Genomic DNA, 19028 nt, shown 5'->3' with positions numbered 1-19028 from the left:
TAAAATTTAGACTTCTAAACCTTGCTTCATTTTATGTTCCAATTTGGAATCTTGGTATTGTTAATAATATTTTACCTACCCCCCTCCACCAAAAAATGTAATCCATCTAGATTTTGCTATGAGGCATGGAAATAGTACCAAATTTAGGGTATCTGAGTGATTCTAAAAACAATTTATTATCTCGAAAGTTTTAAACACAAACACCCTTATTTCCTTCTGATTAATATTACTCACTTTTTATTATTAATAAAGGGTTCATTAGCTGAAGGAAAACTTAGGTTAAGTCAACAACATTTTATCGCACTGAGTTTTTTAATAGGTTAGTTCTTTTTATCCAATGCATCTCTATCCATATTCATGAGCAAATACATTTTTCATTTGAAGATGGAAAGATTAAACCAGACATTTATTTACTATCAAATGACAGGTGGCAATAAAAACAGCGATTTCCTTCCTAAGCCAACAAGTGCAGTCCAGGAGTGGACTGTGACCTAAGTTGGTTTGATCAGAAGAAAATCAAATACTCAATGGTTTAGAAAAGAAAAGAGCTCTCTCCTCATCCTCCCACCCCCTAAATATTATTGTGCCACAAGTAAGCCAGCCTAAGAACAAAAACAACCAAGGACCAGGTCAGAGCCAAGAGAAAAACAGAGCCTTTTTAATACTGTGAACACCTTGATCAAATCATTCCTGAAATCCCAGCTATTGCTGGATTTCTCAGATATGTAAGCCAATAAACTTATTGGCTCTAGGACTCCCCCCATACTAAAATTTACAGATGCTCAAATCCCTTGCATAAAATGGCACAGTATTCCTATATAACCTACCCACATCCTCCTGTATACTTTAAATCATCTCTAGATTATTTATAATACCTAATACGATGTAAGTGCTATGCAAATAGCTGTGACAGTGTGTTGCTTTTTTATTTGTACTTTCATTGTTGTATTGTTATTTTTCATTAGTTTTTCCCTTCCCAAATACTTTTGATCTGTGTCTGGTTGAATCCACAGACAGAACCAGCAGATGCAAAATCCACAGATATGGAGGGCCAAATGTACCTCAAACCAAAAGCATCCTAACTGATATAGCTTCCAAAAGCCAGGTGCAGTGGTACATGCCTGTAGTCCCAGCTACTTGGAAAGCTGAAGTGCAATGATCTTGAGGCCTGCCTGAGCTGTCTCAAAAAAATTTATATAGAAAATAAAAGCTGCTCTTTGCTCTTATTTCTACAAACAAGGAAAATTTAGATAAGTATTCAATTACTTTAAAGCAGAAGACATTTTACCTTGGCTTCCAATTGATTGGCAAAAAAGGGAGGGTTGCACATGCAAAAGTCATAGATTATCTCAGATTCTTCTTTAAGAGCATCCATCAGGAGTGTCTTCTGTGGCACTTTCACCACTAGGAGAAAAAACAGGAACTGTTAACTACAATTAATGTTGTAGTGGTTTAAAATATAGTCATGTTCTGCATAATGATGTTTTGATCAACAATGGACTGCAGCACTGGGTGCAGTAGCTCATGCCTATAATCCCAGTAACTTGGGAAGCTGAGGCAGGAGCATCACTTGAGGCCAAGCGTTTGAGACAAGCCTGAGCAACACAGTGAGATTCCCTCTCTAAAAACAATTTTTTTTTTTTTAAATTAGTGAGCTATGATTGCACCATGGTGGCACATGCCTGTAGTCCCAGCCATTTGGGAGGCTGAGGCAAGAGGACTGCTTACGTCTAGGAATTCAAGGCTGCAATGATCACGCCACTGCACTCCAGGCTGGGTGGACAGAGTGAGACCCCATCTCAAAAAAAAAGGACTGCATATATGACAGTGGTCCATAAGATTATAATATCATAGTTTCACTGTGCCTTTTCTATGTTTAGATACACAGATACTTACCATTGTGTTATTCAGTACAGTAAGATGCTGTGCAGGTATCTAGCCTAGGAGCAATAAGCTACACCATATAGCATAGGTGTGTAGCAGGCTATACCACCTAGGTTTGTGCATGTACACTCTATGATGAACGAAATTGCCAAATGACACATTTCCCAGAATATATCCCTGTCATGAAGCAATGTGTGACTGTATGCCTACAAATTCTTTGGCACTACTCCCTTCAAGAGGTGGAGTTTAATTTCCCTCTCCTTGAAAGGGTAGGCTGCACTTAGTGACTCAGCTTTATCAAACAGAATATAATGGAAGTGACAGGGGGTCCCAAGTCATAGGAAGCAATATGGCTTCCTCTTTGCCCTTTCTCCTGAATTGCTCTAGGAGAGGCTGATTGATATGATTTGAGGACATGCAAATAGCTCCACGGAGACATCCACATGGCAATGAACTAGGATTTCCTTCCAACAGCCATGTAAGTGAGCCACCCTGGATGCAAATCTCTATCACCAGTCAATCCTTCAGTTGACTGCAGCTCTACCCAACAACTTGACTACAAATGCTTCAAGACTCTGAATCAGAACCATCGAACTAAGCCACATCCAATTCCTAACCCACAGAAACTATGATATAATGGTATATTGTTAAAGCTGCTACATTTTGGAGTAATTTGTTACACAGCAATGGAGAAATAAAACAAATGCATTAAAAATATTAGTATCTCCCTTTATATTGATATGTTTAACACTTAGAAAAGTCTTCTTTCTTTCATAAAAAGACATAAAAACACTTTAATGAAAAAATTAACAGCACTTCATACATACGATGGACACAAAAATAAACAGTAACTGCTCATAAGGGGATTTGACTATTCCTGACCCAGTTCCAAGCTCCATGTACCAAAATTTAAAAGGATGTTATACTTAATCAACAGTAGGGTTTCCTTCCCCCGCCCCCTTTTTATTTTAAATAGACAAGGTCTCACTTGCCCAGGCTGGAGTGCAGTGGCACAATCATAGCTCACTGCAGCCTCAAACTCCTAGGCTCAGGTAATCCTCCCACCTTAGCCTCTCAAGTAGCTGGGACTACAGGCATGCACCACCACACCCAGCTAACTTTAAAAAAACTTTTAGTACAGATGGGTCTTGCTATATTGCCCAGGCTGGTCTCAAATTCCTGGGCTCAAATAATCCTCCCACCTCAGCCTCCCAAAGTGCTGGGATTACAGGTATCAGTCACCACATCTGGCCCCTTTCTTTTAAAATCTTGGTCACTGGGTTACTTCATACACAGTCAGTTCTCATTACTCACACTAGTTATGTTCTATAAAGTTGCCACAAATACTGAATTAGCAAATGAATACTGAACTTCTGGCTCCTAGGGGAAATACGAGGTTAAGTTCCTACAAGGCTCTGATCATAACATTTTCATCAACTGATAAATACACAACCTTATCTTGTGTGTTTTTCTGTTTAAAGACATTTAATATACATTGCTGGCCGGACGCGGTGGCTCACGCCTGTAATCCTAGCACTCTGGGAGGCCGAGGCGGGTGGATTGCTAGAGGTCAGGAGTTCGAGACCAGCCTGAGCAAGAGCGAGACTTCATCTCTACTAAAAATAGAAAGAAATTATATGGACAGCTAAAAATATATATAGAAAAAACTAGCCGGGCATGGTGGCGCATGCCTGTAGTCCCAACTACTCGGGAGGCTGAGGCAGTAGGATCGCTTAAGCCCAGGAGTTTGAGGTTGCTGTGAGCTAGGCTGACGCCACGGCACTCACTCTAGCCCGGGCAAGAGAGCGAGACTCTGCCTCAAAAAAAAAAAAAACATTGCTCATTCATTAACACTGGATTCATGGCCAACACACTATAATTCGTGTCTTAATGAAGCTTATCTAATATACGTGTTTTCTCTGTTAGGCAGATCACAGCCTTCTTGCATTTAGGAACACTAGATAGCACTGTTTACGGGCTATTTTAAACAGCAAAATCATCAAGAAAAAATGCAGAAAATGTGACACTATACAGACCACAGAAAGGACACTGGTTTACAGTATGAGAACTGAAATAAGAAGGCAGAGTATCACCTTGTTCAACCTCAGCTGGGAACAAACACACTGAGTGACTCAAATTATTTGCCACTCTGCAAAGGTCTGTGAGTGACCATAAAGACATCATGAGTATTGATTTTGGGGTTAAAAATAAATTTTAACTATTGACAAACTAATTCTAAAGTTTATATGGAGAGGGCTGGGCGTGGTGGCACACACCTGTAGTCTCAGTTAATCAGGAGGCTGACACAGGAGGATGGCTTGAGCCCAGGAGTTCGAGGTTGCAGTGAGCTACGATGATGCCACTGCATTCTACCCTAGGTGACAAAGTGAGACTCTGTCTAAAAAAATTAATTAATTAACTAAATAAAATAAAAATAAAGTTTATATGAAAAAGCAAAAGACCCAGAATAGCCAACACAAAATTGAAAGACAAGAACAAAGTTAAAGGGCTGACACTATCCAAGTTCAAGATTTACTATAAAAGATCAAAACAGTACGGTACTGATAAAAGAACAGATCAATAGACCAGAATAGAGAGCTCAGAAATAAATTCCCATAAATACAGTCAACTGATTTTTGACAAAGGAGCAAAGGCAAACCAATGGAGCCATAGTCTTTCCAACAAATGATACTGGAACATCATCTGGACATACACATGCAAAAAATGAATCTAGACACATACCTTACACCCTTCAAAAATATTAACTCAAAACGTATCATAATAAGATATAAAATGCAACTCCTAAAAGATAACACAGGATAACATCTAGATGATCTTGGATATAGTAATAACTTTTTAGATACAATACTAAAGGCCAAATCTATGGAAGAAAGAATAAGCTGGACTTATTAAAATTAAAAATTTTTGCTCTGCAAAAGGCACCGTCAAGAGAATAAAAAGACAAGTCACAGACTACAAGGAAATGTTTGCAAGACTTATCAGATAAAAGACAGTTATCCAAAATACACTAATCTCAGCACTTTGGGAGGATGAGGCAGGAGGATCACTTGAGCCCAGGAATTCGGGGCTGCAGTGAGCACCACTGCACCCCAGCCTCAGCAACAGAGCTAGACCCTGTCTCAAAAAAAAAAAAAAAAAAAAAAAAAAATCGGCCAAAGATTTGACAAACACCTCACCAAAAAAGATATATAGATGACAAATAAGTACATGAAAAGATACTCCACATCATATTTCATCAAGGAAACGTATGAGATACCACTATAAACTTTTTAGAATGGCCAAAATCCAGAAAAGTGACAACACTAAATGCTGGTGACAATGTGAGCAACAGGAACTTTAATGCTGGTGGAAATGCAAAATGGTTCAGCCACTTTGGAAAACAGTTTGGTGGTTTCTTACAAAATTAAACATACTCTTACCATATGATCCAGCAAGTATACTCCTTAGTATTTCACCCAAAGGGATTGAAAACTTATGTGCACATAAAAACCTGCACATGGATGTTTATTGCAACTTTATTCGTAATTGCCAAAACTTGGAAGCAACCAAGATATTCTTCAGTAGATGAATTGATAAACTGTGGTACGCTCAGACAATGAAATATTAAAAAGACATGTGCTAAAAATAAATGAGCTATCAAACTATGAAAAGACATGGAGGAAACTTAAATATTACTAAGTGAAAGAAGGCAATCTGAAAAGGTTATATACTGTATGATTTCAACTATATGACATTCTGGAAAACGTACAACTATGGAAACAGTAAAAAAAAATTAGTGGTTGCGAGGGGTTGAGGGGGTAAAGGATGAACAGCTGGAGCACAGAGGATTTTTAGGGCAGTGAAACTATTCTATATATACTGCTGTAATGGTAGAGACAAGGTCGTTTTCATTTGCCCCAAACCACAGAACGTACAACACCAAGAATGAACCCTCATGTAAGCTATTGACTTTGGGTGATAATGATGCGTCAATGTAAGTTCATCAATTGTAACAAACGTCCCACTCTGGTGGGGAATGTTGATAATGGGGGAGGCTATGCATGTGTGCGAGCCGGGGTACATACAGGAAATTGCTGAACCTTCTACTCAATTTTTTTGTGAACCTAAAACTGCCCTAAAAAATAAAGTCTATTAAAATATACAAACAAAAAACAACTACCTAAAGTCTCTGGAAATGGCCCTAAGGGCATATAGCAAATAAAGAAACATTTATTCAAGAAAATCTACTAAAATGAATGAATGAATAAATAAGTTTTGGCAAGCAGGCGAATTCACAAACAGAATCTACGAGTAATGAGGATTAACTGTAGTTACTATTTTCTTTCTGAGTTAATTCTGGTATCAAAATAGCAAAGCCAATTACAATGTGCCAGATTTTTAGAAATTACCAAAGTCTGCATTATTAAAAGAAAAGATAACGAGACGTGTTCAATTAGAAAGATAGGTTAATAAACAAAACTTAAAGGAGATATTTATTCTGTTGAGCTAACCTTTTATGAGATCAGATAAGTTATTCTGTTCCACATTTTTCTTTGCATAGTTGAAACACATGTCATCCACTTCTGTTGCAAGGAAATACCAGCCATTTAAGGTTGCTCCAAGTAAGGGATAGATGCAGGATGCCCCCGTACCTAGTAAAATGAAAATTCAAAACACATTCTACACACCAGAGGGAAAGGTAAGAATAATAATGAAAACATCATTCTTTTCTTCTCAGAATTCTTACAGCATTAACAGTTTAAATCACAAGCTGGCATCTGATTTCATACATACTGTGACTACTGGATTCTCTAGTCATTTCACATATGTTGGTCTTACCTCACAATTAGGTTCGAACTTCCTAGAGGACAGAAACCTTGCTGTCCACCTCTTTTGTATATTCTATGTAAAATGAAGTACACATATTTGGAGGTCAAGGAATACATGACTAACTTAAAATGGTCAAAACTCAATTTGATTTACTTTATAAAGGTCTTCATTTTAAATCTCATACAAAACTCAATTTTCTTAAAAGAAATCAGTGCTATCTGTTAAAACACCACAGTAATAACTTAAAACAGATCAATGTACATCCCATTCTCCAAAAGCAGAAAATACATAAGAGTTTAAAATTTTATGATGTTTAACTGCCCAAGTCCCTACATTTCTGTAGTTATCACTTGAAAGAAACCAGAAGTAAAAAACAAAACAAAACTGAAGGAGACCTCGTTTCTTAGATGTAAAAACATGGGAAGATATTTGATTTGGGGCCAAAACAACAGTCACTGCCTAGCCTCACCATAGTTTCAAGGGAGATATTCAGAGGCAAAACGCTGCAGGCAAAAAAATCACCCTTTGACAAGAAGAGTTTGGTCCTAAACTTGTATGCAGAACCGCTAGCCCTTGACTGGACTATACACTAACCACAAATATTGCTTTTATAATACGATGGTGACTAATCTTGGCCAATTAGATTCTAAAAAGTATATTCAAGAGAAGGAAAGCCAGTGCTTTTCCCAAAAGCCTCCAGTAGTCAGCCTATACCAGCCACTCTAGGCCTGCTTTCCCCTGACCACTTCCTGGTTCCAGTCTAGTCTTCTAAGGATTTGGCAGGAAGACGTAAAGGCTGGAGACACTCCTGACCAGGAGGAAATTCAGGCTCATCATACTGCTTCCTCATTAGGTATTCTGAATAGGCTGGTAAAACATAGGACAACCGATGGCAGGAACAGTTAAGCTCTCTGACAGTAACAGTCATGGGTGCACTGCCTACCATGTTTGCCCAAGAGTATCCTGGCCCTGATGATCCTAGGCAAACACCTAGGAAGGGGTGGTAAAGGGTACTCAAGCTCCTCTCAGAAGCTACAATTATTTAGCTCCTGCTAAGCCATTCTGGTGATCCAGAGTCATTGAGAATGAGAAAATTTCAGTTGTAGTGAAAATTTTCCGCTCTGCAGGGGGAAAAAATCCAGACCAGATCCCAGGCCCTTGACTTTCACATAACTGTTTCTGTCTCCATACTTCAATTTCATTAAAAAAAAAACAAAAAAAGTACACTTACCTCCAGGGTAATAAATGTAGGTAAAAGACCTGTCCTCTATCAAAAAAAAGTTTCTCAATTCTCAAGACCAAAAGACTTGCCTTCTAATAGCATGCAACAAGATTCTTTACTAATCCTTTATAGGACAAAGCAGAATCCCCTTAGAAAGCCAAATGACATTTTTTAATAGGTAATCTTCTTTGTAATGATAAATAAAAATGGAAAGTATATAATCATAGAATTAGAGCAAACTGATGGAGTCTGGGGGAAGAATTTATAAAAAAACTCTAATTAGAATGAGTATGATTTCAGTAAGCAGTGCCCCTTGTGAAGAGCTAAAATCCATTAACCTTCTACATCCCCAAGTGCTATTTTAGAGGGTTTGGGGCATAATTAAAATCAAATTAGTACCAAATAGGCTGTCAAGCATTTTTTAACTTTTTTTTTTTTGAGACAGGGTCTTGCTCTGTTGCCCAGGCTGGAGTTCAGTGGCGTCATCAGATCTCACTGCAACTTCAAATACCTGGGCTCAAGCAATCCTGTAGCTGGGAGTATAGGTGCGCACCACCACGCCTGGCTAATTTTCTATTTTTTGTAGAGACAGGATTTTGCTCTGTTGCTCAGTCTGGTCTCAAACTCCTGGCCTCAAGCAATCCTCCCACCTCAGCCTCCCAAAGTGTTAGGATTACAGGCATCAGCCATGATGTTTGGCCAGCTGTAAAGCTGTTTAAGCAGAATAGTTGAGAATCTATCCTGCAGACAAAGTGAGAGACAATGGTGACTTGGACTGGGATGGTTAGCAGTGGAGATGGAGAGAAGCAGATGACTTAAGAAATCTTTAAGAGAAAAAATCAATGGAAGTAGTGATGGACACTCTCAGTGAGAATGCAGAGAAGTGTCAAGGATGACAGGGCAGACTGTGGTAGATTCACTGAAATAAGAAAGGAAGAGAACTAAGATCAGGAAGAAAGAGCATGGGTTTGGTCTTGGACATGGCAAGTCTGAGATGTTTTTCAGATACCCAAGTTTCTTCTATACGTGAGACTAAAGGTCAAGAAAAGTAATCTGAGGTGAAGGAATATAATAAATATGTGACTTATCTGCATGGAGGTGGGAAACAGAGTCATAAAAGTGAATGAAATTGCCTAGGGTAGGGTGCTGAATGAGAAAAGGGCTAAAGACTGAGCCTCAAGTAAAGACTATCAATATCTAATGGTCAGGGACAGGACGGTAGGACTGAAAAGAGAAGAGTAGAAATCAAAGTGGAAAAGGAGAATGTACAGAGAGGAGGAGTCAATAAATGCTGCTAAAAAGGTCATGTAAGATGAAGACTGACAATGTTCACTGAAAATGTGTGCAAATGTCAAAGTTAAACATTTACTACTATCTAGAAATTGTGATTGCCATTAACTGTACTATATTTAGAAATAGAGTCACAGAGCTGTTACTTCAATCTTTGCTGTAAGACTAGTAAAGGTCAAAGGACTAAACACAACTTTTAAACCCTATCAAATGAAAATACTGGCTATAACAAACATATATTTATAATTAAAACGTACCCTGGTTTCATCTCCACCTATATCTCTACTTAACCAAATAAACCAAACTGGACAGTCTCCTCTATTGTAAAAGTTTACAATTAAGAGACCATCTTTCTTTAACTCAATGTCTCTTCCTCCCTTTAATCTTAGATTAAATACCCTCTACAAATAATCAAAGAGAGTCCTGAAAGTATTCAGGCCTGTATGATCTTTTATTAAATGGCCATCCACCTTAAAATTCCAGTAAGAGGCTGGGCAAGGTGGTTCACACCTATAATCCTAGCACTTTGGGAGGCTGAGGCAGGAGGATAGCTTGAGACCAGGAGTTTGAGGTTGCAGTGAACTATGATGATGCCACTGTACTTTAGCTCAGGCGACAGAGCAAGACTCTGTCTCAAAAAAAAAAAAAAAGAAAAGAAAAAGAAAATCCCAATAAGAGGATACTATGCTAACATCAAATAATTCAGAGTAAAAATAATGCCCAACAGACACAGACATCAATGTGGTAATCTGAACAGCTAAGTGAACAAGAGCCTCACTTTCATTTCACTTCTCCTATCCTCTTGCTCCCTGTTTGGAGCTGACAACCCTTTTCCAAGAGAAAATAATGGCAGAAAAGCCCGGATGTACCAAATAAGAACAGTAATACAGGTTGAGGATCCCTTACGCAAAATGCTTACTTGGGACCAAAAGTGTTTTGGATTTTGGATTTTTTTTTTTTTTTCAGATTTTGGAATATTTGCATTATACTTACTGGATGAGTATCGCTAATCTGAAAATACGAAATCTGAAAAACTCCATTGAGCATTTCTTTTGAGCTCAAAAAGCTTCAGATTTTATAGCATTTTGGATTTCAGATTTGCAGATTAAGGATGCTCAACCTGTATCTGTAGCCAGCTTCTTCCACACAATGACAAATATCCAGCAGAAAAGTATACAAAGAATTTGACCTTGCAAAACTTACGAAACGTATGTTTAGCCAAAAAAGAACTTAAAACTATATACCTATGTCAATTCCTCTTCGTAGAGTACTTTTGTCAGAGTCCTGGTGACCAATCAGATCTTCCACCCAATGAATATAGTTGAGCCTCAAGGGAACTGTGGGAATTAGTCTCTCCAATGGAATATCAATAGAAAGTCCAAAATCTTCCCTCAGGAGAGTACAAGTCAGAGCTCTGACTGCTTCAGGGTCTTTAAAATTAAGACTAGGGGATGGAGAAAAAGAAGTAAAACTGATTAGTAAGATTCACTTTGCTGTACAAGCTCTCTGGCAACCAGGCAATACCAAATGCCCATTTGAATTTCCTAGAAAGATCACACATAAATAGTCATATAGAGCATTCAGCACAGTGGCATATACACATGGCTATTTAACAGTCACAGCATTTGAAGGGTAGTACAATTCTCCACCAAAAACACTGCATATCCATACATGGAGCATACAGATTAACGGTGCCTCTGTTCAAATTCCTGATTGTCCCCTTACTTAGCTATGTCACTTTGGACAAATTATTTACCTCTATGACACGGTCTCCTCAACTGTAGAATGAAGATAATAGTACCAATATCACAGCACTGCTATGAGATAACCTGTGAAAAGTACTTAGCACAATGTCTGGTACACAGGAACTATTTAACCAATGCTGGCCATTTTTTACTGTTACCATTAACATCATTTGACATTAGCATTTTTTGAAAATCATACTTAAAAGTGGAAAGAAAGTAGTATAAAATGTTTAATAATGAAAATAGGATAAGATACTTAAATATAACAAATACTACAGACACTAAATTTACAAAATGTAACTCAAGTTTTGTGAAGTATAATTTACACACTATAAAATTCACCTGTAAGCGTACAAATGAATAGTTTTTAGTATAGTAACAGAGTTGTGCAACTATCAACACAACTCAATTTTAGAACATTCCCATGATCCCCAAAAAGAAACCACATGCCCAGCTGCAAATCACTCCTTATTTCCAACCTCAGCCTCAGGCAACCACTAATATACCTTCTGTCTCTATAGATTTGCATTTTCTGGACATTTTATATAATTGAAATCACACAATATGTGGTCTTCTGTGTCTGGAGTCTTTCACTTAACACAATGTTTGTGAGGTTCACACACGCTGTAACATGTACCAGTACTTCATTCCTTCCTATGGCTGAATAATATTCCATCGTACAGATAACCACATTTTGTTTATCCATTCACCAGTTGAACATCTGGATTGTTTCTACTTTTTGGCTATCATAAACAATGCTGCTATGAACATTTCACATACAAGTCTTTGTATGGACATATGTTTTCACTTCTCTTAGGTAGACACCTAGGAATGGATCATATGATATATATTTATGCTTAACTTCTTAAGAAACTTGTGCCAATATAGCTATTTCGATGTTAAAATACTGCTAAACTGAAAATATTAAAAAAAGAAAACCAACAAACCTTATCTATAAACAGGATGTTCTGAAGGGAGAGCAGAAAGCCAGTAGATAGAATTGTATGGTAGGAAGAGCTTTGAAACTGTCTGCTTAGAATTCTGGCCTTAAATTGTATGGTCAGACAGCTGACATCCTTAAACAACTACTGATCCACACCATCTTCTTTAGTATGCCCTTCCTGGTGATCAAATGACCAACCATTTGAAAAACTCAATGCCTATCTGAATGTTTGAGTGTCAAGAATGCTGTATCTACCTAGCAACCATGGAAACTTCAAGCAGGCACCATCAACCCAAGCTCCCTCCATTACCCCCAGCAAAAATGTTCTAGTGTGGAAGTCAGGAGACCTGGATTCTAATCTTAGCTCTGCAATCAATTAGCCATGGACTTTGGCAAGTCACCTCAACTCTTAGATCTCAGTTTCCCCATTTATAAAACTTAAGGGATTAGACATGACAATCTAAGGGTTTTTCTAACTGGAATTTTATGACTCTGTGAGGAACACTGTAAACTAGTACAATGATAGTCACTTAAATATATGTAGATCCAAGTATAGACACAAAAGCAGTTGAAACAGTTACTGAAAACAGATAGAATAACCAAAGCAACAGTAAACATTTCTATCATCCTTCAGTCTGACCAGATAACAAATTCTTTTTTTTCTTCTGTTATATTATGCCAAGCATACAGTAACATAATTGAACACATATTAAAGAATAAACATCCAGTAATCAGATGACATGACTTACTCTTTAATAAAAAAAAATTTACAAAAACATAGCTTTCATAGTAAAAGAACTTGTGAAAAGAGTAATGACAGGTAGGATTAGATTTAATGAATATATTGATAGATTTGTTGTCATCTATATAAAAATTATACTCTACCTGAATATAACTATTTCTTGTGACCTTTAAGAATGCTTCAGGATACTAACTTATAGGGGGAAAATATGGAAGGGATTAAGAATGTAACGTTAATATAATCTACAGCAAACAGAAAGAAGATGGCTATAAAGGAATCTCAAGTGATAAGAGCCTAGAAGCAATGACACGCCTCCTATAGCAATGAGCATACCTAGTGACCTAGACCTTGGTTTCTAAGTACCACTCCCCATTAAAAGGAATCAGAGTTCCTTGGATAAATGGCTATTACAGGTCTGGAGTAGGAAAAGTACAAGATAGACCCAAAATATTTTACTATATAAGAAAACATAATGCACTCAAAGGAAGATAGGGACAAGTAAAAAGTGCACTGGAACCAGCTTGAAGGGGCTCCCTCTGGGCAAATCTGGGTCCATGTGAATGAAAAATGCTAACAAGGGATTATAGCCCATAGAATAAAAGAATACATGAATCCATATTTATATTAATAGATAAATAGGGGGGAAGGGACATCTGTTACTTAGAATAGAATGACAATAAATGTAGAAGTAATGGAGTTAGAAAATTACATTTGGCAATCACCATGCTAATAATTGTTTCAATTAAGAATCATCAATGGATGCTAAAAATAGGTAAAAGTTTGATGAGAAATAAGATATTTACATAGTCTCAAAGTATTTCCCCATAAATTATCAACATGCTCAGCCAAAAGATTCCATTTAAAGCTGATAAATTAAGTAGCAGAAATACAAGTATACATTTAAGAATATAAACACTAGAAGAATTAAAAGAAATAATATAATCAGATAAAATCAGGTAGTAAAGGGAGGTGAAAATCAGATCATAAGAAAAAAAAAGAAGCAACCAAACAAAGCACAACATAAAACAAATGTGAAATAAATGAATGTAAATAGTAAACACAATATAAGACTCTTAGACTAGATCACAAAGCCAAAACCAACTAGCCACAATAAACTATGCTGGTAAACAAAAACTATGGCTAAAAAAGAGTAAGTCAAACATTGAACATAAAAGCTTAAGTAAAAGTATATCAGACAACTACAAATAAAAAAGAAAAGAGGAGTTATTTTACAACAGATAACCTTCAATTTTATAAAAGAAGGATTAAATGAGAAGTAGCAACTGTGCAGGATTGGATAAAAATACAAAATGCTGGATAGAGGTTGGGAGAATAATAACTTTTAAAAGCAACTTGGCCGGGCGCGGTGGCTCACGCCTGTAATCCTAGCACTCTGGGAGGCCGAGGCGGGTGGATCGCTCGAGGTCAGGAGTTCGAGACCAGCCTGAGCAAGAGTGAGACCCCGTCTCTACTAAAAATAGAAAGAAATTATCTGGCCAACTAAAAATATATATACAAAAAAATTAGCCGGGCATGGTGGCTCATGCCTGTAGTCCCAGCTACTCGGGAGGCTGAGGCAGTAGGATCGCTTAAGCTCAGGAGTTTGAGGTTGCTGTGAGCTGGGCTGATGCCACGGCACTCACTCTAGCCCGGGTAACAAAGTGAGACTCTGTCTCAAAAAAAAAAAATAAATAAATAAATAAATAAATAAATAAATAAATAAAAGCAACTGAGTTTACATTTAGGTGGGGACTGGTGATCTTTTAAAGAACAGTTTCTATAGAACAGTGGAAGTACAAGTTTACTGTATGAATATATGCTAGCAATAAAAAGTCTCATTAAAATAATGGCAAGTCTACGTAAAGGGATATTAAGTCTATTCTTAGACATCAGAAGTAGATATATATTAATTCTGTCATTTGTGGGGCTGGTAAAAGAGTTAATCCATAGGCAAGCAACCATGAACACATTTCTGCTCCATTCAATCGCACAGCATTTGCCTCAATCAATTTTCACATTTAAAAAAAAAAGACTCGTACTACCTTTGTATTTCATGCTCAATTAAAAGCAGCACAAACTCAGGATCAACAAGATAAATGATGGAGCAATTAAAAGGCATAAAATCTATAAAAACTTTAGTTTTAATTCTAACAAGAATAGTATATTTTATTCCTGTGAAATCAGTCAAGTGAGTGAGAAAGATGGCCAATTCCATTTCCTTCAATGACACAGGAATGAAAGTCAATTTTTACACATGGAAAGAAAGAAGGTCACATTTGAGTACCACACCAAGGCATCCATTCAAATATATTCATATCCTTTATTCTACAGTGGTAGCCCAATCTATTACTAAACTTCATTGCTAAACACACAAGAGGAAAATATCTCAACATAATGTCTATGTTCAAAAGTCTTAAAATCTCAAATGTAAAGTTTCAGAAAATCTATTAAAGAAACTTAATAACCTAGATACCTTGTAAATTAAACCTGAACAATATTACCTAAGAGCAGTACATATTAACATAATTATTGCCTTATGACTTCTGAATGTTATTATGCACTGGCATTGCAAATAAATTGTGACTATCAGGAGTCGCAAACTCAAATATTTACAAGGAAAAGTTATCGGTACTACTTTGAATGCCAGTCCCTGACAAGATAAGGAGATTGTGCCAGAACGTAAATCAACACACTGAAGAAAATCATGCAACCAAAGAAATATCGGCTGAACTAAACATATGACACAAAGTCCTTATTTTTGCAAACAGTAACAAATAGTTCATGGTTGGGCAGCCAGTTCAATGACCACACGTTTAGTAGCACTACACCAGATGATACAAATGACCATTTCAAAGGGTATGGCCACCACTCAGTTCTAGGTGGTTAAGGTCAAGTGGGTTTGCCGGCCCAGTTTTGCCAGATCTCTTAATATCTATTTTCCAACCAAACCAGTAAACCAAGTTTTCATATGAAATTTCTCCGATTCTTAAAATCAATATGGGCAATAAACAATAACTGCAGCCTTATGCAACTTACAGGCTGATAGGTTGCATCCTCTACTATAAATAGTGGAATTTTTAAGAAAGTTGGGGTACTTGGTTCCTCCACTTTTAAAGGTGAAGTATTATATAAAAATGTTTCACTTTCTATGAGCACTACTTTGTTCAACTGAGTTACATAGAATAGACTTAAGAAGTTGTGATAGCTGGCATGCATTCCTTTATTCATTCAACAGATACTGATAAAGTGTCAACTATGTGCCAGGCATTGTGCAAAATGCTGGTGGTACTGCAGTAAGCAATCACAGACAATCCCTCCCTTCGTGAAGCTGACAGTCTGTTAGTAAAGGACAGGTATTAATCCAAGAATCACTCAAATTCATGTAAAACTGTAACAGTGAAAAATACTATGATAGGTATAAGGTGATATGAAACCTCCCTAATTAGTGGATCCGCCTTAGGAAGGTCAGGGAAGGCTTCCCTGCAGAGGTAACTGAGCTACAAACAGTAGAAGAAAAATTAACAAAAGAAAGGAACTGGGGGAAGAGAACATGGCATATTAGGTAAAAGAACAGCAGGTACAAAGACCCTAAGGCTGGAGGGAAGTTAAGGGGCATTCAAGGTCCTGAGAGACAGTCACAGTGTCTATGCATAATGCATAGTTCAAGACAAGGCTAGAGAGGAAGATAGGGACCAGATTATTATGTAGGGCCTTATAATTATAGCAACCATACAATTTTATCATCCAATAGGGACTTTTCTGAAAGTGAAAGTAAAAGCCACCAGGATAATTATAATCTATGTTAAGGATTTAGGTCTGGTATGGAATAAAGACAGACCAAAATAGAAGCAGGTGCCAATTAGGAAAGTATTGCTGTATCTGGGTTAACAGGCTAGATAAACCTAGCAATGGCAGACACATGGAAAAGTGAGAGGAATTAAGAGAGATTTTAGAAGAAAAATTTAGGAGATTTGGTGATGGACTGATACAGAAGCTGAGGGAGGATGTGTTTCACATTTGTCTCCCAAGGTTCTGACCTGTTCAACAGGACAGACAGCGCCATCACTGAAGTTAGGAACTCTGGTAGAAAACCATTTTTGAGGAGAAATATCATAAATTTGAGCTGTCTCTGAGACATCCATGTAGAAATATTAAGTAGGCAGCGATCTCTAGGTATGGAATCCAGAGAATAGGTTTGTGGAAACAAATGTGTCAGTGATTTGCTAACAAGTAAGTGAAGCCCTGCCACAGACGAGAGAGATTCAGGGGAAAATATAAAGTGAGAAGGGAAGAGAGCTGGAGATTAAGCCTTGAAGATTTCTTTAATGGTTGTGCACATCATCATTACAGAGGATCTCCACAAGGAGACAACGGGAGGCCAGAGTGGAAGAAGGAAAACCACAGCAGTCTGATGCGAAGGAGGCCAAGTTAAGAGGGTGTCCATGAAAGAGAACAGCTGGCAGAGTAACCTGCTGCTCAGAAAGCAACTGAGAGCTGAAAACCGGAGTTAGTGATGTGAGATCACTGGAGACCTTTTCAAGAGCTGCTTTGGTAGTGGCAGAATTAGAAACCACCCTGGAATGAGCTAAAGAGCAAAGTATGGTGGGGAAAAAAATGGAGACAGCAAAAATAGATAATCCTTTCAAGAAGTTGAGTTATGCAGAGGAGAAGAGAGACTGGGCAGCAGAAGTGGTAGGAGAAGTTTTGTAGTTGATGGAGAAGTTTTATTAATTTTTTTTAATGGAAAACATACACGTTTAAAAGTCACGGGAAAATCACAAAACGCCACATATTTTGATTCCATATATCTGAAATCTCAGGAATAGGCAAATCCATAGAGATAGAAAATAGATTAATGGTTGCTACGGGTTAGGGTGAAGGGGAACAGGGAGTAACTGCTATGAAGTAAAGGATTTCTTTTGGGGATAATGAAAATGTTCTGGAATTAGGCAGTGGTGTTGCTTGTACAATCTTATGAATATATAAAAACAATAGAGTTGTACAATTTAAAATGGTGAATTTTACGGTATGCAAATTATGTCTCAATTTTTCAAAAAGCCAGTGAGAAGAAGCTAGTCAACAAAGATTAACTATTTAAGATAAAGAACACTGGACTGTGTAAAGCTCTTGAAATGGGCAGAGGTTTGAGATACAAAATAGAGATGGAGTTTTTAATTGGAATATAATAATAATAATAATTGGTTGTCCAATAGAACATGGTCTTTCTAAAGGACCTGAAATATCATCTTTACCATGTCTCCCTCATAAGCTAGTTGAAAAAATAATCTCAAAGTGAACACTTTAGGGATTAAAAAACATTATTATATTTTGTCCACCAACTCATACCTACCCACCATTGAACCAAAGAACCTATAATAAAAATAAAAACAATAAAGTAGTTTTCAATGGTGATTTTTACATATCCCACTAGTAAAAGTTTGGTAAATTTGACCTATTAAAATGAAATGGCTTTATAACTCAACAATCAAAGAAAGAAACAACCCAACTTCAAAGGAGAGGTGGGGCATGGTGACTCAGGCCTGTAATCCCAGAACTTTGGGAGGCCAAGGCAGAAAACAGCTTGAGGTCAAGAGCTCAAGACCAGCCTGGGCAACACAGTGAGACCCCATCGCTACAAAAAAATTTAAAAAATTAAATAATAGTGGGCAAAGGACTTGAATAGACATTTCTCCAAAGATATACAAATGACCAAGAGGCATATGAAAAGATGGTCAACATCACTAATTATTAGGGAAATGTAAACCAAACCCACAAGATATCACCACACACCCCTTAGAATGGCCACTATCAGAAAAACCAAAACAAGTGTGGGCAAGGATATGGCAAAATTGGAACCCTTGTACACAGCTGGTGGGAAGGTAAAATGCTACAGCCACTATGGAATACAGTATGGAGTTTCCTTAAAAAATTAAAAATAGAATTACCATATGATCTAGCAATCCCACTTCTGGGTATATATCCAAAAGAATTGAGAACAGGATCTCAAAGAAAGACTTGCACATCCATGTTCATTGCAGCACTATTTATAATAGCCAAGATGTACAAAGAACTAAAATGTCCATGCACACATTAATGGATATATGAACTATGGTATATACAATGGAATATTATTATTCAACCTTAAAAAAGAAGGAAATCCTGCCAATGTAGCAACATGAATGAACCTGAGGGCATTATGCTAAGTGAAATAAGCCAGTCACAACAAGACTGTATGTTTCCACTTATAAAAGGTATCTAAAGTAGTCTAACTCTTTAAAACAGAAAGTAGAATGGTGGCTGCCAAAGACTAGGGGGAGGAAAAAAGAGGGAGCTGTTCAATGGACAGTTTCAGTTTTGCAAGATGAAAAGATT

At 37.2% G+C, this 19028-nt stretch overlaps 1 protein-coding gene across 1 annotated transcript in view; it reads right to left on the bottom strand.

Moving 5' to 3' along the window:
- METTL16 (methyltransferase 16, N6-methyladenosine) overlaps positions 1 to 19028 on the bottom strand; it is a 76170-nt gene that overhangs the window by 37888 nt on the left and 19254 nt on the right. The window contains exons 3-5 of the mRNA XM_045526112.1: positions 10471 to 10670; positions 6396 to 6536; positions 1289 to 1404 (exon numbers count right to left, since the gene is read on the bottom strand). Coding sequence (XP_045382068.1) covers positions 1289 to 1404; positions 6396 to 6536; positions 10471 to 10670 — 457 coding nt within the window. The remainder of the gene's footprint in view (positions 1 to 1288; positions 1405 to 6395; positions 6537 to 10470; positions 10671 to 19028) is intronic.

Source organism: Lemur catta, chromosome 15 (assembly GCF_020740605.2).
Source record: "Lemur catta isolate mLemCat1 chromosome 15, mLemCat1.pri, whole genome shotgun sequence".
NCBI classification, from domain to species: Eukaryota; Metazoa; Chordata; class Mammalia; order Primates; family Lemuridae; genus Lemur; species Lemur catta.
This window is presented reverse-complemented; position numbering and strand designations above follow the sequence as displayed.